The 21,602-nt window shown below is 36.8% G+C and overlaps 1 protein-coding gene across 14 annotated transcripts in view; it reads left to right on the top strand.

The window, feature by feature from the left end:
• Positions 1-21,602, top strand: part of DOCK3 (dedicator of cytokinesis 3) — a 221,367-nt gene that overhangs the window by 15,965 nt on the left and 183,800 nt on the right. For all 14 annotated transcript variants that reach the window (XM_087743795.1, XM_087743802.1, XM_087743796.1 and 11 more), the window contains exons 2-4: positions 4,950-5,033; positions 16,206-16,246; positions 18,392-18,447. In XM_087743795.1, the coding sequence (XP_087599921.1) occupies positions 4,950-5,033; positions 16,206-16,246; positions 18,392-18,447 (181 nt within the window). The remainder of the gene's footprint in view (positions 1-4,949; positions 5,034-16,205; positions 16,247-18,391; positions 18,448-21,602) is intronic.

Raw genomic sequence — 21,602 nt, forward strand, 5'->3', positions numbered from 1 at the left:
TTCCTTTTTTTCCCAAAGGTAGTATCCTGCTGTGATGTGGTGGTGGTGAGGGGCTTGGTGGCTGAGCATTGAGTGTATGATAAAAACTCTGAATGACATTCCAGGGTTTTACTCAGTGTGGCAATAGCAAGGGGAGAGATGATTGTTTTGTATGTGAGATTAGGATTGTTCATCCCTCATGAAACACCACGGAGATGAACTAAATGGTGTACATCTGCCAGTTCTACTTGCAGTACTTAGGTCTACCTGCAACTGTTTATCACCCTGAATAGCTTGAGTGGCTTCACAAACTTTGTCACTTCTCTAAATGATCAGCTTTTCTGGATCATTTGGAAATACTTTAAAAGGAAAGGCTCCAACAGAGATCCCTTTAGAGCTTGCTGGTCAATCTGTCCTCACTAAGAAAACTGGCTACTTCTATTTCGTATCTCTTCGCTAGTTATTTATCTGTGCAAATACCTTCTCAGTTCATCACAGCCAAGCTCAGTTTCTGCAAGAGCTTTTGACAGGGGCTGTTGCAGAATAGATTTCGTAAAATCTACTGGATTGTATCAACTGGATCTTCTTTGTCCATATAGCAAGCAGCTCCTTTAGATATCTGACACATGAAGAATCAGTAAGCTATGCAAAGATGCATTGACCGTTTCTTAAGATGTCATGTTATCTGTGTATGCTTATTCTTTTGAAGCAGTTTCTCTTACTGCTGGTGACTTACAGTGCAGCTGCTTATACTGTCTCAGGCCATGTCCAGAGGCAAGGAGACACTTCTGAATCTGTCCTCTCCTGGATCTTTGGCTTTTCAAACTGTTACTCCAATGCCATCTGTTCTTATATGTTATACCCCCAATTCTTTCATACGGTCTGCTACAGCTTGAGAGTAACTGTCTATGTGAGCTGGTTTGTGCCTTTCTCATTAATGAATTTTAATCTTTTGCTGCGGCACACTTTGGTGCAGTTCAAGTGCCACAGTTAAGGAACCTCTGACTTGGAGACAATTCCTGAAAGTGGCGCATGGTGCTTTTTCAAAGCATTCCCCTGGCAAAATGTTGGGTTTAACTGCTGGCTGAAATTACGTTTTGGGGGGTGGGGTGGAACTATGGCCTCCTTATAAACCTGAATGATGGCAAAGGGATTTAATATCTGAAAATAGATAAATAGATGTTAAATATTTCAGCAGTCTGTCCTGGAATCCAAGAGGGATCATTTAGATGTGTTAACTGGTGGGTAAAAGCTTTGCTGTATGCCTATTTTGATGATGCATTCCTTCTGTATTCTGGTGACCAAGGGAATGACTCTTGTAAGAAATGATGGAGACTTGTTGATTGATGGACAGTTTGTAGATGATCATATGCTATAAAGAATTTCTCTGTGGGGAGGACAGAAGTCAGTTATTGGAGTCCTCTCTGTAAATTATTTTCTTCAGAGTGGTTAAATTTTTCCATATTTCCCATATACCTTTGTGTTCATATTTTTCAAATAATACTGCTAAGAAGAATTGTGTACCTAAAAGTGACTTCATAAATACGATTATGTTGCATAATGCATTTTTAGCTTAACAAATGAGTAACATCCATAACTTTGGAAGTAACCTTTGGAATCATATATCAGACTATAAAATAGCCTCAAATTTCTGGCATTTGGTCATAATCAGTAGCTATTTTTACCATTCTTTTTTTATTTCAGAGATGTTAAATTGTGTTCTTGGTAAACAGTTTTAATAAGATATGGTTTGGTGTACTGGGTCAGTTTATTTGGGTTCTTTAATTTTTCCGGACTTTGATTTAGTGTGGCTGGTAAGTCAACTACTCTTGAGATTTGGCTTCTGTTATTTTGAAAATATCCATATTGCTATTCACATACCCTATTGGTTATTAAAATCGTAAAACAGAAGAGACTGAAGTAATTTATTGATGACTACAGATTTATCGATGAAGGAATTAGATTTCGTACTGCTGTATTAAGAGGTGGATGCTATTTTTGTATGGGAACTTGTTTTCTAATGGAGAGTGATCATCCAGATTGTATCTACAGCTGATTGGGGATTGGTTCATTTCTGTTCTGTGATTTTTGTTTATTTACTCTTCTTTGACTAAGCGTAGACCTAAGAAAAGAGCTTTGGCTATCTTATTAATAGAATACTCTGAATTCTAAAGAGCTGATTAGATATTTATGCAGTAGAGTCCTTATATCAGATTTTCTTTGTGTGACCAGCAGAATCCTTTTATAAATGGACAGTTTGCATCTATAAACTAGCAGGTCTATTAGAACTACTTCCTGTAAGCCTAAATAGTCATTAAAAGTCATTATTCTTGGCCATATTTTTAAAATTTATTATATCAGCAGTTGAAAAAAACAGTGCTCTATTTTCCTGATACCTTTCCTTTAGCTTTCATTCCAAGCTCACTTTTTATTGTTATATAATAGGGAAGTATCTGATGACAGAAGAACTAGTACTTGCATCAAATCCAGTTTCTTTCCTGGTTGTATCCTTTATTCAGTAGTTTTCATATAGTAAATAATTGTCACAGGAAACCAGCTGTTGTTTGCTAATTCAAAACTTCTAGTGCAGTGTTAACATGCAGTAATGTTTTTCAGTCTGACTATTACTTGTTGGACTCAGCTGAGTAAGACCAGGCAGTCGTTAATCTCTCTACAATTCAATCGACTCTTTTGTTTACAACCACTAATACTCATGTGTCCCGTGACACATGAGACGGGTGTCTCTGTGTCCTGATAATCTTGGCACGTTCAGAGAAGTTGAAAATGGCCTGGAAATTTGATTTAATATTATCATGTATATATATATATATATATTTTTTAAAATAATTGTGTATCTAGAAGTACTCTCATAAATGAATATCTTGTTACTGTATTACCATTTCCCCATTTTTCTGGTGTTTTCAATAGTAGCTTTTCACCTAGGATTTTTGAAATCCCGTGTTTTTGAGACATGCTTGAATTTTTTAGTATTTTTGTTGGTCTGAACGGAAAAGTCATGTTATTTTAATATAGGACTGTATTTTGCAAAACAACTTAAAAATAAAAGATGTTTGTACCTTTTTGTTTAGGTAAAATTGCCTATTAGAAAAAAAACAATTTTCTGTATTTAAAGGATACTGCTACCTAAAATACTGGAGGGGCAAGGAGAAGCCATTAGAGGTTTGATTGTGGCCTGCCAGTTAAGCGTTTGGCAATTGTCAGTGTTCCTGCACTTCGGGAGGAGCATTAAGTAGTTTTTCTTTGGTTGAAATCCGTATTTATGATGGCTTCATGGGCAAAGAATGAATCCAGAATGCTGACAAGCTTAGTGTTTTTCTTGGATTATGTTGTCTGTAGCCAATTGTTATGTTTCTCCTATCTCTGATGTAAACAAGAATTTAAAACCTTGTTTAACCAGTGGTGACTTCTGCTGGGCTGTACAAACTGAGAGAGCAGTTTAGGTTTGTTGGTTTTTCCCTCTGTAGTTAAACACTGCATTGAGCCTCACTGTAGAAAAGCAAACATTTGATGCTGTTTGGTTCTCTTCAGATTTTGATTCAAATTCTTCCTCCTATTACTTTCATCTGTGTGGGCGTTTGCCTGGTATATGTAGTTTGTTCTTTCTTGCCCTTTCCCTTCATAAAACCTGTATATATGGTTGAGACAGTGTTTTATTTTGGTGGAAGCTTTTTCTATGCTTTTCTCCTTATTTCTTGGTTCAAGAAACATACCTTGTGGTAGATGGTGCAGATGATAGTTTCCATGGTGTTCTTCCCCTGGACTTCAGACTTTCTGGTTAACTGCTTTAAGTTCTGCACGGAGAGTCTTTAGTCATAAGGGATTCAGTGGCTTTGACATAAAAAGATATTCAGGGAGGAGATGAAATGCAGCTCCATCACATGGGAACATCTTAACCATAGCTTGAGAGTTTGCATTTGAAGGGGACTGTTCTCTTAAATAGGAAAAAAGGACGATGTCCACTGGAGGTCACTATTTCGACTCATGGAATTCCACTTGTAGTGCTCCTGTGTGTGTGTAGGTGACATATAGGGCATACTCTGTGGCTAAGCATGTATTTACTTAGAACAGGGTACTTGAATGATTAAATCTGTGCCTGAGTGAGTTTTTAAATGCTGATGAATAGGCATTACAGGATGGGGGGATGGGGGTGAGGACCTTATTTGCAATTCATCCTTTGCTTTGACATGTCACGTTTCAGGTAACTACCCATGTCCATGTCCCTATTGTATTTTGATAAATATGGTTAAAGAATACATCGTTATACACTATGATTATTTTTTAAAATTTATTTTTAAAATTGAGGTTTATTTAATAATTTTTTGATTGTATTCATATTTTCTGAAACATTAAGATGTGGCTTTCTTATTTTCCCTGCTTAATGAAAACTAAAGATACCTAGAAAAGTATTTAAGATGTCATGTTAGTGCTTATGAAAAGTAGAGATTCTTATGTGTTCTTTTATATATCAACTTAAATATAATAATGTATGGTAATATAGGATTTTTGCGATGTATCGGTTGCACAGATGGTACTTGAAATAGTTTCAACTTGGAGGAAAGTAATTCCTACAGTTGACTTCCTATTATAATCTTTGTAGTTAGGACTGCCTGTTCCATTGATGAATTGTGTAGTAAAGTAAGAATTGTGAGAGAAGGAAATCTTTGTATGCAATATGAATCAGGAGTTGGTGATTAAAGTGATTACAAGCCTTGCTTGATTCAAAAATCTTTTAAAAAGCTCAGCTTTTATGTTGCTGCTGAGCTTAATTTCTGATAAGGGCCGAAATAAAGGTATCAGATGAGGAAAAGTTGGCTGACAGGATTTCTGGGCAGCTACGTAATAGCTATTTTTATGTAAGGAGTGAGCTAAAGTGCTATGCTTAGACGAAAAATTCACACAAAGATTCAACCCTCATATGTCTCTTTCTCTGTTTTTTCCCCACCCTCTAGTGATATGCAGCTTCCGAGGAGCTGTACCACAAGGCTTGGTCCTGGAACTAGGTGAAACTGTGCAGATCCTAGAGAAATGTGAAGGTAAGTGTGATATCAAGGAAGGAATCCCATTTTCTATATAAGAATATACAAATATCTTAATCTAGCAGATTTTAATAGTTGTTTGGAAATCATGATGCATCAAATCAAAGCACTTGAATAAAACCTAATGTGACCCACTTTCCGTAGGAAAGGCTGAGTGCTGTTGGCACTAATCCAGTCTGATAGGGGGTCAGTGTGTTTTAAGCTAACCATCTGTCCAGAAAATCTTGAACCCTGACCTGATTGTTGTATTGTAATTGGGTCTTACAGTGAATTTTCATCATGTAAAGTACATAATCGCTATCTTTTTTTTACTATATTTTCTCAGTGTTACTGTTATGCATTTCAATTAAGTATATTAATGTTTATTATCTGGAAACATCTGAACACATGAAGAATACTAGTTATGAAATAGATTAGCAAATCATTTGGGAGCAATACTGGAAAAAATGTAAAGAATATGGGTTAGGGGGGATTGCTTTGCATTTGTCTTCATGTGTTTTTTTAATACCTAAAGGAAAATGCCATTGTAAATGTTATACCTATAGTTCTTATGTGGCTGGAGATGTCTGTGTGTGAATAACTTGAATGTCGTAATCCTCTGCTTTATTCGCATGAATAGTGTAATTGAAGTTGTATTTAAAAGGACAATGATTTTTATCCTCACGTTCAGAGTAAGCAAGTGGTGTAAAACATGTCTATTGAGAAGTAGGTTGACAAGATACAGTATGAGAACATTTCACTATAGTCTGAGGGGGAATAATGTAACTTTAATCCTGAAGTGTTAAAACAAATTCAAAACCAGATCTGCAAATTTGAATTCCAAATTAACATTCCACAAAGTTCTAGGTTTGTTTTTGTGTTTGTTCAGTTTACAGTCATTTTTCATCTCCAGTGTTAGAGTTGCTACACAAACCTCCTGCATGCTTGTCAGAAGGGTGCTTTTCTTCTCTCATGACTCTAAGTCTTTTGCTCTTGATGCTTTTTCTTGTACTCAGATGTTTTGTTTGTTTCCCTACTGACTTAACTCTTCATGAGAAAGTGACCTCTTACATGCCAATTTTTCTAGCAAAGTAGTAGCTTCTTAACCTACACTTGTAAAAATTTTCTGTTGAAAGAGTTTTGCAGTGCAGTAGCAGTGTGTAATCTGTGAAGAAGCATGCTGTAAACAATACCTGTAGTAGTATATGTGCAAATGATAATGTTTTTTAAAAAAAAACACATGTCGTGTAATGGGCTAAGCTTTACTCGAGCACTGAGTGTTGATTGTAGTCATTCTACCAGGTCGTGTGAATTAGTACATGGTGCAAGCTCAGGAAAAAATGTATTACTTTGCACAGGATAGTACAACTCTAAGGTAAAACAGTGTATATTGCTGAAAGCAGCCATGATATTTTCAAACAGTTTCTTGTAATCAAGGAAACTTTCAAAACTCTGGGAAATAAAAGCACAGTCTCAAATGAACAGGTTGCTCACAGGAAAGCAAAAGGATGATCCAATGTCTCTTTACAGTGTTATAATAATTAGGCTCTGTACATTTTCTTTGCCAGTAGTTTTGAGGATGATTCCTCAAAGGCAATTCATGCCACTCTTCAGATTGCTGAGAAAGGAGGCCCTCAGACAAAGTGTTTTCCTGGGTGGAGGGAGATGTTTGTACAGAGGTTTTGTTTTGTTTTTTAAGCCCTATATCCTGTCATTTTGGTTGAAGTGGCTTTACCATGACTTTACATACATAAAAAGATACATTAATTTTGATAATAACATCTAGAACTCCACAGTATGAAACTCATCTGAATATTCAGATGGTCTGTACTGCAGCTCTTGCATGTGTGAATTATGCAAAAAAGCACACTAAATGTGCAAAGGAGGTTCTTAAAAGAAAAAAAAAAAGTAGTTGTTTAAGTATTCTTGTCTAAGTGGTTGTTTAACACGGTCCTTGGTTTGCCTTGCAAATTTAGAATGAAACATACCTCATCTTCTACTTCTACATTATTTGCTGGGGATTCTTTTGTTCGAAAAAACTGGATAAATTAATGTTAACACATGCAAATAAGGGTCACTACTGTGGGAGCTGACAGAAGATGCGTTGCTCTTTCAGCTTTACTTCTTAGAATAGTTGGTGCATAGTTCTCTGCAGTAGGGACTTTGCTGTCTGGGTTAAAAGGATTCACATACACACAAACCCTCTAGTGACCTGAAGGATGATTTCAGACACTCGCTGAAGAGTTCAAGGCTGACAAAGATTCAAATACTAGCTATACTTCTGAATGTGCTTATTTGTAATCAGAATGACTTCTTGAATAACTGTATTATTATTACAAAAGAGCAAGTGCTCTTTTGTAGTGACTGGTGTAAAAAGCAGTTGCTGCATTTAAAGCAACTGAATGAAAGAGTGGAGAATTTTCTATATCGAGTTCTTGGGTACCTCTGCAGCTGAGTTTTATATATATTTGCAGAGTAAAGGAACAAATATATATATGCATACGTGTACACACATGCATATATACGTGTATTTGTCTCTTTAAGGCTAATAAATATGAATACTAATTGATGACATTTTTTAAAAAATTTTTTTATTGTTGTTGTCTATGCATTTTTTTTAAATGAAGTGCAATTGAATACAGTTGTCTTTGTTACTATGGATCTTGTTCATGTGCTTGAAATTGGAACTTTTGAATTTCAGTCAACTTGTGTGCCTGCAACTCTGTGTGCTTTCATACCAGGCCACAAATGTCTAAATTGCTGTTTTCTAACCCTGTCTAAATCTGACAAACACCTCCCACTGCCTGCCCCCCCCCCCCCCCCCCCGCCTGTAATTCAATATGACAGGGTTCAAACGCATGGACTTAGTGTCTGCCTTTGCTCTGAAGCTACCAAAAGCTCCACCTGTGTTTTCATCAGATGTTATGTTCTCTCTAAAGCATGTGATGTTACTTGGGTGGTTTTATAGTTACTGTTTGCACAAAGGACTCTGAGATCCTTGACTCGTCTCACTCAAAGGTAACAAATATTCTTCAAGATATCTATTCTTCAAGATATCGGTTCTACGTATGCTTGTCTTGCACAGCTTTCCCCTCTCTCTTGTTCCCTTCTCTGAGCCCTTCCACTTATGATCTTGCTGCTGAGAGAGAATTGAAACAGTAAGTGGTGTTCTCTGCTTTACATGCCATGCTTTGAGGAAGTGAGATAGAATAAAATAGAAAGCTGGGATAGAATTGTTTAGGTTGGAAAAGACTTTTAAGATCATCAACTCCAACTGTTAACGTAGCACTGCCAAGTCCACCACTAAACCATGTCCCTAAGCACCACGTCTACCCATCTTTTAAATGCCTCCAGGGAGGGGGACTCAACCACTTCCCTGGGCAGCCTGTTCCAGTGCTTGGTAACCCTTTTGGTGAAGAAATTTTTCCTAATATCCAATCTAAACCTCCCCTGGCACAACTTGAGGCCATTCCCTCTTGTCCTATTGCTTGTTACTTGGGAGAAGAGAATGACCCCCACCTTGCTACAACCTCCTTTCAGGTAGTTGTAGAGAGCAATAAGATCTCCCCTCAGCCTCCTTTTCTCCAGGCTGAACAACCCCAGTTCCCTCAGCTGCTCCTTGTAAGACTTGTTCTTCAGACCCTTCACCAGCTTCATTGCCCTTCTTTGGATGCACAAGGTGAAAGAGTATGGCAATAGTATGCCACCTATAAATGCTGAAAGAGAGAGTTTTCTTTCGTCAAGTGATAAAGCATGAGCATACTCATTGTTTGAAATACACATGCGGACTGCATGTTCTAAAGAACACCCTATTTTTCAAGTCATAGGGCTATCGCACTGCCACTGGCAGCAGCTGTGAGTAACTAGTGGCATTCAGAGTAAATTTAAAATGTCTGTTTTGTCCATTTATTTTTATTGCTAGGGAGCAGTTTTCTTTAGATTAAAAATGCTACAACTTCAGTGACTTTAATTATTACCTTGACACTAATATACTCACTGAGGAAAAAAAACATTAGCTGATGCCTAAAGCATCAGTTAAAAGAATGTTATCTTACCCATGTAAATTCTGATATCCACACAAGTATTTATTTACATGGTTTTAATGCGTGTGTATGTTAATAATAGTGTTCTTAAGCCATGCATGTAATATTTTTTAAGTTTCCCTCTGTTATTCCAGCAGCGACAGCATGGTCGAATGAAGGCTTTCCAGTATTTGGGATGCTTAAGCAGCAGATATAGCTTGCAATTATGATTTTTTTCCTAAATTCTTGAAGAATTCAATGTGCTTGAGAAGTGATATCTTTGCCATGCTTCCAAGTTGTACCATACAGATGAGTGAGGAATCACACTTCAGACTGTCATTGCTGTCAGCGCAGGTTTCCTTCCACCTGGAGTCGGGAGCGGTCCTGTGGCTGGCTGGGCCAAATTGACTCACTCCTAGTAATTTGGGTTTACCCTGAGAAAGATGTCTCCAGTGAGATATCCCTTTTCCTCTCTGCCTTTTTTCCCTTTTCATCCCTTTTCCTCTTTGCCTTTTGTGGAGCGTGCCAGTGGAACTGAAGTCTCTTGGACCCACACAGCTGCTGCGGAAGATCTTGCCTGGCTATTCAAACTAGTCTTTTGGAGCACAGGAATGGCTTCTTGATTGGCCCTCTATTTGGCTAACACCAAGATAAAACACATTCTGTCTCTTCTGCTTTTGTTGTGGCATCTCTCTGACTGCATTATTAGCATATTCCTGTGGCTCTGCTGGCATCAGGCTGCTCCCTGACATGGTGTTGGCAGGCTGGGTTGGGTATTCATCTGCTGCTCGTCCTGTCCTGGCACTGCTCACAGCATCAAGCTCAGAACAGAGTGGTCTTGGCATGGAGTGGTTTCGGCATCAAGAAGCTTTTGCTAAGCACTGTTACCATCCCTCTTCTGGGTCACTTTGAGTACCTTTAGCTCTGCACAAAGATACTCTGCAAGCGGCTTATATGTAGATTCAAAGGTAAAAGCAATTGCTTATTGGCTAGTATATGCAAAAGATAGCTTTCCTCCAGATTTGAGGGCTACTCACTATACTGCAAAGTATACTTATTTTTTTAGGACAAAGAAGGTTCAAGTTCTTGTAGCAGATTCTACTAGCAGTGCTTTCTTTAAGAACCAAATGTAGCTTTAGGACTTACTGTAAATACTTATGTGATTTATTTTCAGAATTCTGTTTGTCAAGAAATTATATGTGGAATTTGTTTTTTCCTACAGTCTGCAGCTGATGCTACTTTATTCAGCCCTGGGAGCTTTATTTTTCTGAAAAATAGATCAATACCTTTCATTTAGGACCCTTTTGTTTTTCTGCTACTGAGTGCTCAAAAGGGGTGAGATTTTTCCATGTGACAGACCTCTTGTTGATCAAGTGAAAATCCAAAAAGGGTTATGAGGTGGCTTTTAGAAAGAATACCCTGTTTTGTTCAAGGCACTTTCAAGTAAAGATCAAAAAACATGGATAGCTCTTCTAATTGCTCAGTTTAAGAGATTGAGATGTGCAGGCCTGCCACAGAGCTCCTTTTGCAGTTTAACTAGGATTGCACTATTGCTGAGACTTCTGAGTGTGATACGTCTTTGGAAGGACTCTTTTTCAGTCTTCATGTAAGAGTATGCAGGTTTCTGTAATATGGCTTCAAGTTTCCCACAGAGTGAATTTCCATATGTACAGGTAGTTGTAGGTGAAAGATATGTTATTTGCCTAAGCGTTTTTTTTATATGTGATGTTGGTATATGCATTCCCAGTCCATTTTTCTGTCCTGCCTCTGCAGAGGCCTTGTTGAATTCTAGGGTTCAGAGGAGCTAAGCGGGAAGCCTAATACTTAGAGCTGAAAAAGCCCTAGAAACAAAAGGAAGGACAGGGATACATTCTTGCATATACTGCTAAGTAATTTAGCTTTTATTACTGGCCTGCAAGTAACCTATAGTGTGAATATATGTATAGACAATGCATTTTGAAGAAAAAGTTGTGAGCAAGTGGCGGTCTTAATGTGCAGGGGGAACAGGCATAATGGGGTACTTTTCCTTTTGTTCTTCTCCAGTTTTATTACCATGGAAGTAATCTTTGAGGGATTATTTGCTGTGTAGGGTATACAGAGGGCAGAGCTGTAGATCAGCCTACTCTTCACTTCTCTTAGCTTATTATCAAATATCGTTAGATGGTATTGAAAAAAGCAGCTGTAAAGGGTTGTGTTTTTTTCTGTGTTTTATGTTTCACCTTAGAAACATAATGTTTAAACTCTATGGTAGGTTTAGCTGGCATGGATCACTGTGCAGTGTGGCTGTATTGCTTCAGGTAGTCTGCTTGGTTATCTACTACGCTGTGCAGTAGAATCCATGTAAAAGCAACGTTGGAATAGGGCTTTAGGATACAGTGACTTGTCCAGAACACACTGGAATAGATATGATTGATTCAATTTTCTTCCACAGTACTTGGATAAAAAACCTTTGTCTTGGGCATACTGAGAATATAAAGCATGAGGTGTTCAAAATCAGATTAGGGACGCGTTTGTAATTCCTGCACTGACAGTTTCTGTTTTACTGAGGATTATGTCTATCATACTGTCAGTTCCTTTAAAACAAACAAAAAACCAAAGGTTTGCACCTCCATTCATCAAAATTTATCAAGTACGTGGCTTTGTCAAGACACTTACCCAGAAATACACATCAATGCAACATTAAGATGCAGTCAAAATGGCTGCATTCATCCCCAGCTTCTCACAAATGTTTAGACAAAACAGTGCTTTCTTCGGTTGTTATTGTGCTATGGTGTAAGCAGTAGGCTTGTTCTGTGCCTATCTTCCTGTGTGATCAAAGAAAAAAAGGAAAAAAAAGCTTGCTTACAGTGTCATCTGTATCATTGGAGGTATTTTTGTGTGTTCTAGGATGTCTTTGTCATTTTATCTACTTTATATCGACTGTGACATATACTTGAAATTCATCAGACTTGGGATATATTTAGTGTTCTCCTTCCTATCCTGAATAGGACATCGCTTAGAATAGTGCTTCTAATAGACTAATTTTTGGTTTTCTTATAGCAAATGATGTTCTATGGTATGGAATATCCCTTCGGCTGATTCAGGTCAGCTGTCCCAGCTATGTCCCCTCCCAACTTCTTGCCTACCCCTAGCCTACTCACTGGGGGCGACACATTGGGCAAAAGAGAAAGCCTTGATGTTGTACAAGCACTGTTCAGCAATAGCCAAAATGTTCGTTTCTTATCAGCACTGTTTTAGCCACAAATCCAAAACACAGGACCAGACAGGCTGCTGTAGAGAAAGTTAACTCCATCCCAGCCAGACCCAGTACAGTGATTCATTTTCTGAAAAACAGTTAGAATTATCTGTCTTCCTTTCCCTAGGTCATCCACTAGGTCAAGCAGTTTGAGAACATTCTTCGCTGTCAGAAAAGGAAATGGGGGAGGCATTGTGTGCATGAAGCATGGTCTTTCTCTGTAGAGATTTGTAGGTATTCTAGCTCTGGCCTTATGCCCTTAACTTCATCTGTCCTCAAATTCTTAGTAGTTACTGATCATTACTAGACAGTTAATCTGTTCAAATTGGGGATACTCATGATTGTTGTTTCGCATTAACTTATTAACAAAATTCTTGTTACTTCTTAGCCACATTTTTCTGTTCCTTAATTTTAAATCTCATCTTTTCAGCATTTTCTTGAAGTCAGTACCCTTTAAAGGCCATGTATCACTAGAAAATGAATGCCATAATTCTAAAATTTTAACAATTAATTAGTTGTAGTACAGTAACATCTAAAAACATTAGTCAATATTGAGGTCTAACCATGTGGTGCTTGTTGTGATCACAGTTAGCTGAAGCACCTGCCTGGATTTGGTGACTGTCATGAATAAATCCTCCAAAACAAATGTTCTTTAAAATGTATGATTAGATCAATATTAATCTATTTAATACTAATTCCAGAATAAAGGTTTAGTTCATTTTAGTGAGTAATGCAGATGCAATTTTCTAAATGTGTTTTTTAAAAAAAGCATTGTACCTCTTCTCACAGCTTTTACTTTGAGATACAGAATGAGTTTTTGGTGATGTTCATTGTAAGCAAATAAGGAATTACATTTTACAATATAGTGCTTTCAGGTTCTGGTGAGCTCTTCTTCCTACTGTATCTTTCTTGCATGGAGTTGGAGGAAACTTAAAACAGAGAATGGTGATTCTAAAAATATTGTACCACACTGAAAAAGAAAAGAGAAAAGAAAGGAGAACTAAGATCTGGAGAGCACAATCTACAAGATTAAAGGGAAATATACCACTTCTCAAATGTATGAAAGTACCTAAAAAGGGAAGTCAACAAAATGTTTTCCATATTCTCCAAAACCAAAAATCCTGGATTCAAATAACAGCAAGGAAAGTTCAGGTTATGAAGTGCATGTATGTTGTCTGAGCCACTGATATAGGTTGTCCAGTGAGGATTTACCATCTCCACTTGGCATAAATATTCTAGATTTTCAAGTACTATACCAAAATGTTACTGTTATGTGTAGTTTTCTTGACCGATGTTGATCAGTGGAAGAAATTTCTTCTAAAAAGATGCCTGTGCACCACCACCACTTTCAAACTGGTCTGTGGCAAATAGCAGGAATATACCCTGTTTCCTTGGAATACTGTGCAGAAATACCGTAGGTTTTGCGGAAGTTGTATGGATCATTTTCACGAGCATGGAGTGCTGTGTTATTCAGTCCTGATGATAAATTATTGGACACTGTTAAAAACAGGCTAAACGTCTGTGAGGAGAGGTTTAGAGACATCACTTGGATGAGCTAAATGATTTCTCAGGGGTCCTTCCATTCCTGTTTTTTAGAACTCTGTAAACACATACCTTTTAAGCTTTGAAGATTTCTTTTGGGATTAAGACCAGAAAACTCAGAAATAAGGTAGTTTTTTGGAAATGTGTTTCATCCACTGCGCTGCACATCTAGATCATTGATAGACACCTGCTTTATTGGTTTTTGTTGTAACTTTCACAGTTCTGTTCAAAAACTTAGATAAAACAGCTTTTTTCCATATTTACTGAGAAGTTTGCCATTCTGTTTATCTTAAAATGTATGTTTATTTCTAAGGTACAGAGTCTATGAATATAAAAGTTAGCGGCATGTTGTATTTAATATTGGTAACAGTGAATCAGAGGATAAATGCTTTTTTTTTTCTGTGACCTTAAAAATATGCAGCATCTGTTACTCAAAAGCAGGTGTTGCAGTCACAGTTGTGTGGAGTGTTAGAAATTACTCATTTTAAGGATCTGTATGTGTTGTTTGTGCATATAAGTTTATATTGTTATGATTGTCATGAAGTTTGATCAACTAAGAAATGAAGACAACATTTTATTTTTTAATATAAGCAATAATTTCATGGGAAAATAATCTTTGTGTTATGTCCTATCTTTAGGAGAAATTTGTGTAATAAAGAAGATGGGTTTTAATTTTTCCATATGAAGATTTGCAAATGTCTTGAATTAATCAATTATTTTCTTTTATATTGACTCAGATTTCCTTAGAAAAAAATTAATTCTAGACTAGCAGGCTGTCTTTAAAACAAAATCATAGAATCATTAAGGTTGGAAAAGACTTCTGAGATCATCGAGTCCAACCGTTAACCAAACTGCCAGGTCCACCTCTAAACCATGTCCCTAAGCACCACATCCACACATTTTTTGAACACTTCCAGGGACTGTGATTGCACCACTTCCTTGGGCAGTCTGTTCCAAATCAAGGCCCTCTTCCCCAATTCTGAGCCTCTACATGAGACTCATGTCATAATTCAGCCAAATATGAAGTCTCTTTTTTTTTGAGAGAGACACAAAATACACAGTTACTTTGTTCTGTTCTTCTCTGTTCTCCATAGCAAATTACTGACAGTTTTCCTAGTGCTCTTTTAAATGCTGCAGATACTAAATTATATCTGTCCTCTGTAGGAAAAAAAAAAAAAAAGAAAGTAGGAAGTTGCTGGGAAAATTAGAGCAATTTTTATGGAAAGTGGATTTAGATTATGTGAAATTGTTGGGTTTGGGCAAGTTTGGGTGGTTGCCTGTCTGAATACTGGGCTGCAGTAGATTTAAGAGCAATATGCAGGCAGTTGAGCTCACTGCTTGTGGTGTAGCTGGGCTTGGCCAGCTTTGCCCACAAATTTCTGATGGCCAGGCCTCCTCCACAGAACTCTTCCCCTGGCACTCTTCTTCACCCATGCTCCTATGGGGTATTCCAGGCTCAAGTCTTAAGGTTTAGCTTTATCTTCTGGGGCTGAAGTATTGGACCAAGATATGAAGAGAGCAGCATATTTTTAACAAGAATTCAGAGTAGCTTTCTGTGTCTTAGGGAGTGGAAGAGCAGCTCATCTGCCACGATGACTGAAGTGTGCTCCTTTTCCATTGTTAAACTGGGTGGTGTTTTCAGCACTTTTTTCCTGATGAATCTTGCATGAAGTGACATTACTTTCACCTGTGTAAAATAGGAGTAATTGGGTTCTTCTCTTTATCTTGTACCTTTTGCTGCTTTGGCTTTTACTGCTGATTTATTGTCCTTTCTGGGGCTGTTAACTGATGGGGGATACAAGAAAAATAATTGGGTTTGTGAAATTAGGTCCTAAAGTCTCTTCTCTAGTCTCACAGACAACATAAGACTGGACACCTGCAAAGGATTTATATTTGTTTAAATAATATTAGAAATGTATGATAATCGATTTTCCTGTGTTTAAAAGGATAGGTTTTGAAGTCTGGAGATTTTGTTAAGATAAACACTACGAAGAGACTCATGTACCAGCATGTAAGAAAAGCATTCAGTACAGATTCTTGCATGAGCGCTGAATGCATCTTTGCCACAGTGGGTGATGATTGTGAGTACAGTGACTAAGTATACTAAGCTGCTTTTATTCCTGGTGGGAATAAACAGCAGCATTCCAGGTTCTTAATTGCTTGTCATCATTGCAGAGCAAAAGAATAAAAAAAATAAAATAAAATAAAAAAACCCACTAAACAAAACCCAAACAAACCAATGAAAAAAACCAACCTTGAAAAAAATAGACCTATGTGAGGCACAGCTGTTTTTTTATATTATCTCAGTAATTGCATAGTTTTCAGTCACTTTGCTTCTGTGTAGAGTAAGCAATGCCACAAATTAATATTGTGTGTTTTATCTGGTTTTAGGCTGGTATAGAGGTGTTTCCATTAAGAAGCCCAATGTAAAGGTAAGTGTGAATACATTCTTTTAATCTAGTGGGAGATTGTATCTATTTTGCTGTTGCAACCTAGTAAACTTTTCATTTTCCTTACCCTTAGGATTTTACTTCTATAACTTTTTTCCTGTGGGAGGATTGGATTTATTTTCTAAATTGAGAGAACGATACCCATTAGTCACCCAAAGGATCAGAAACCTTCCTGACATGTAACATGTAATCTTTCCAATATTTATAAATCTCATCCAATTTGATCCTCTCCACCCTAGTCCCCTAAGAAAAGCATACATAGGTGATCTTGCATTGCTTAATTCAGGATTTTTAAAGAACACATTTAATAATTTGCGTTATTAATCTAAGACAACTTTGAAAAAAGTCTGATGAAAAAGGATATTCTAAGTTTGTTTTTTTCACATTTTTACAGTTTAACCACTGCATTTGGTTATTTTCCAGTCATATCCCTGTTTTGCTCTTGGAGAACTTTTTTGACTGTTCTGATACGAACTTTTTGCGAGTGCATGTCTATTTTTTGTAAATGTATGTATCCAAACATGTAAATAGTTGCTTCTATGTAAAGCACTACCTCATTGTCTTTTGGTTTAAATATAGCTTCTATTTAAAAAGAAGAGAGTATCAGGTTCCTCATGTTTACCTGTATTATGGAATATAATATTACTTGTATTATGTTTTCGTGACTATAGTACTCTTTTAACAGAAAAGCCTGCATTCATTGTGTGTGTGTGTGTGTTGGTACATCTTCTGCTTGCATATGTGTTCAGTTTTGATAGGAGAGCCCTTCAAACCTTTCTTGGTTTCTTAGGTAACCAGCACAGGATCACAGAAATAAACAGCATTAATTGGAAGTGAACCAAGCAAAAATCCGAAGTAGCATTTCTTCCTTTTCCAGATTTTCATGTGGCTGAAAGCATACACAATTACTTTTTTTCCTGATGAAGCCATTCTTATTAGATTCATCTTTTTTCCTTCTGCAATTTCAGTCTTGCCAATGAAAAAGAAGGAATTTTTCTTAGCACTGAAGTGCAACCTTACTGTTCTTACACACTGATTAAGTTTGCTCTGAGGATTCAGGGCCATGTATTTTACAGAGATAATGGAACACTATGAAGAGTTTGGTTTAAATTACCTCTTTTTCCCCATGTTTCATCACACAAGAACACAATGGCACAGGCAAGGTTAGAATCCAGCCATCATGGGAACAGCAAAAGGCAAATAACTGGAGCTATCCCAAGTGGGTTTAAACAGCTTTTTGTTGGAAAGAGGGAGGAAGAAGGATAGCTCCAGGGTATGCAAGTAATAGAATACTTCTTTCCTTAGTGAAAGACTGGTATGGGGGCTAGACACAAATTTGATGGTGGGCATTTTGTTTTGTTTTTTAAACTTATGTCCTTGTCATCTAATGTAATGTAGCATACAGATACAGAGGCCTGGTCTGGAAGCATACTGATGCTATGCTGCAAACTGCACGATAGCCACTTTTCTGGCTGTGCCGGCTAGCTTACATCTTTCCAGTAAATGTTCCTGGTAGTTACCTCTGTTACTCATTCCTTTCTGCTAACTGCAAGCTGTTCTCTGAACTCTTCCTACTTGTCACACCTTTTTCCTGCTTGCTTGTCACCTGTTAGTGGATTATTGGGCTCATGAAGTCTTTGCAGTAGGAAGACAATTGGCTAAACATAAATGTTTTCTTTTAAATCAATCTTGTCCCTTCCAGGGCAGCTGTGTAGGATTAGAGTGGCACCTTTTCATTTGGTCCTAGTTGACTTACCCATGATTTTTATTCCAGAAGGTATTTCCCATACAACAGTGTTTCTGAACACTTCAGGAGCTTTTGGGAATGAAAAGTACTCAGCTTGAACCTCTGTGATATTTTTATTGAATAGACTTGCAAAACTTCCTTATTAAGAAATTGATCTTTCAAGATGGAGGTTTGATTGAGTGTGCTGTCCTGTTCCAAGATGGATTAAAATGATCAACTGTGACTAATTTGAATGTGACTTTTGACTGTAGCAGCTTCTTTGACACAGTGTTGTTTTTTTTTTATAGGCATATTTGCAATTATTTATTGTGGCTTAGGATATAAACGCCAAAAACTGCAAGTGTATTTTTCTAACTTATGGACTTTTTTTTCTCTTGCAGGGGATTTTTCCTGCAAACTATATTCACTTGAAAAAGGCAATCGTCAGTAACAGAGGGTGAGTATTTTTCCTTCTCTTTAAGAAGCGGCAGTGTTTCTCATCTAGTAGGGAATCTAAGAAATAGTTATTAAAATTTATAGAGTGGTTTTATTTCATTGTATCTTCTGTTGTGTATTAGGGTTTGAAAATTAAATGTAATTCTGCAGAGCTTTGGGGTTTTTTTGTTTTTTAATATAGCAAGAATCAATTCTGTTGGTTATTCCTGTTCACTTTTGCTCCTGAAGTTGTAACTCCAGAGGTATCATCCGAAACACATGCTTTTTAAAGAACTCTATTTGTATTTTTCATTTCTGCTTGTTCCTCACTGGCAAAATTCTATGTGTTCCTATTTGTTACGGAGGCACCAGCATGTAGACAGCCCATCTTGTTTATCAACAGATTTTCACTGTGACATAGCTGACAAGGTAGCTATGTTAGTGTGAAACTTTTGAAAAGGATCGAACCCTCTACACTTCAAGCCAAAGAATGACTGAAGTACACTGCTGAAAATATTTCACCTTCACTGTCTTTCTATGTAGCTCATATGTTGCTAGAGGTAGGTTTAATTTAGTTAATGTGAATAGCAATACTGATGGCAACATAATGTCAGAGATTTTAATGTGTGTAGGCTCTATAATCTGCAAAGTTTCCTGTGAGATTGACTGAGACTACTGAAATCAATATCTTGTGTCTTCACTGCTGCTCGTACTTGCGTTTTCTAGATTAAGGCCACTGTGGGGAGATTTATAAGTGCAGCATTGCAGACAGTGACCCAAGGCAACAAATTAAATGTGGAAGATAAAACATATTAAATGACATTTAGTGAAGTACCTGTAGAAAAATGTGTGACTTCTGATAGTCTTGAATTGTATGTTTATCCTCAAAGGGACTGAGTAAAGGTTGTAAAGGCAACTGTAATACTCATGCTTCATAACTTTGGGGTGTAAATAAAATTATCTATATTGCGTAGAATGACTACTCTTAATGTGTACTCTCCTTAGGGGGAAGACCAGTTTCGTGTAATCTGTAGTTAATTAGTACTTGATGTTAGTTTAGAATTTGTAAAGGACAACCAGTTCAGGATATTTAGATACTTACTAGGAAAGCAGATGTACTTTTTAAAAATAAGTATCAAAGACTGGTATACCAGTTGATACGACAAAACATAATACAATCCTGAACCAGAGACCATAGTTATTTCATGTTTTGGTAAAAGAAGTTCTGCCCCTGCATTTAAGAATATATTCAAAGTGCCAATATAAACACTTATGAAATAATAGATCATGGTATATAATGTTCTTATGAGTTATAGACCCAATGTAATGTCATTAATATGTGGTTATAATGGAGGAAGTGCAGGATTATGGGAATGCAAAGCATTATATTTACTTAGTTAAATGTAGTCCTGATGTGCATTCTCTTTAAATCTAGCCATACTGTTGAAGGCTGATCTTCTAAAATGTTTTATTTTTCACTGATGCCAAAAGTTTGTAAATCCATTTCCACAAATAATCTTTAGAAGAACATTTTTCTTTGGTTTTGACTCCCCCCCCCATATTAGCTAAAGTGTATGGTGTGATTCCTTTCATCCTTTTGTTTTCCATGGTTTCTTAAAGGGATGTTGAACTATTTTGAATCCCTTCCCTGTAATGGCATTTTACAGAGATCTGAAAAAGAACTGAATTTTCAGCCAGAAGTGGTTGTGGCATCATTTTTGATGTTGTTAGTGTCAAGCAAACTTTTGATGATACATACTAAATGCAGAATTTTTGCTTAACCATTGAAATGATCTTTGAATATGAGCTAAAGAATAGGTCTTGGGATTTTCATCATATTCTTAGTGTCATACTTCAGATTGCAAGCATACTCTGTGGAGATTTGTTAAAGTGTGAATTGAGATTTCCTAGTCTTACTGTGGCCAAATTTGGAAAAAAGAAAAAAAACAACAAACAAACAAAAAACCACAAACAACCAAAACCACTAAAAACAACCAAACCAAATGTAAACAAAAACATTGCAGGAGTAGAATAGAGCACAATCTCAGATGCCAAGTGTCTGTCAGTATTTCAGTTTCTCACCACAAAATGTTGGAATGATAAGGTCGTTGGCATAATAATAGAAAAAAACTGTGATCTGTCTTAGTTTCCTGGTATGTATATATGTGAATTGGTGCCTTCTAGTCCCAGCTTTAGTGGGTTGAATGCATAGCTAATATGACTATGCCAGGTTTTTAAGATAGTGATGTTTCTAATATATGTATATTTTGGATCTTAATGTTTAAGATTTACTTATGTCATTGGTGTGAATATGAGTTTTTGGTAGCTTGGAAATGAAGAACTGAAGCTCTTGTTTGATAAGTTTTCTGCTCCAAGAATACATAGAGACATACAGTGACATAACTTCATCATCCTCTCCCCCATCACTTGTTACTTTTGGCTTCAGCTAATGTGGCACAATTAACAGTAACAATTTTCAAAAGGGAAATATTGCCATGAAAGTGTGTGGCTTTTTTTTAACAATTAACTGTATTCTCTTTTAAAAATAAACAAACAAAAAAAAAAATCCTACCCAAACTTTTTGGAATTAATTACATCTCATTGTTCACATATTTACTTGTTAGCACTCATTTAACTCTGCACAAAGGACAGAAAAAATAGTTTGAAGTGGTTATGGAATGGGGAGTTTGTAGCGTCCCTTCAGGAGAATTTCAAAATAGCTGTACGCACAGTTGTACTGCTGAAAAGGAAGGGATTGGTGTCCTTCATGGTTGTTCGGTGTGCTGCAGAGGCTGTCTCTCACTTGACACTACTTGTCCCAAATCACCTTTTGAAGCAGTGTTTTTCAGTGCTGCTACTTTAGGACCTACGGAAAATTATTCCAACAGAGTGTGTTTCAGAAACATCAGAAACATGTTGTTTTGATTTTTTTTTTTAATTCTCCCTCTTTTTAAAAAATTGCTGAAAGAGCAGAAGCTTGAAACAGACCCTTATTTTTACAACCTGACACTTGTTTCAGTAATAGCATTCAACATAAAGGGCAAGTCAAGGCACTAATGGCTCAGATAATATAATAATATTACAATAAATACATTAGTTACCACATTCTTGCATTTCAGTGTGATGAAAGAGGGAGATATGCTTGGCTGACGTGGACCTCTTGGAGCAGGTCCAGAG

Source organism: Nipponia nippon, unplaced genomic scaffold (assembly GCF_047370975.1).
Source record: "Nipponia nippon isolate SJK-2023a ecotype South Korea unplaced genomic scaffold, ASM4737097v1 scaffold_9, whole genome shotgun sequence".
Lineage (NCBI taxonomy): Eukaryota > Metazoa > Chordata > Aves > Pelecaniformes > Threskiornithidae > Nipponia > Nipponia nippon.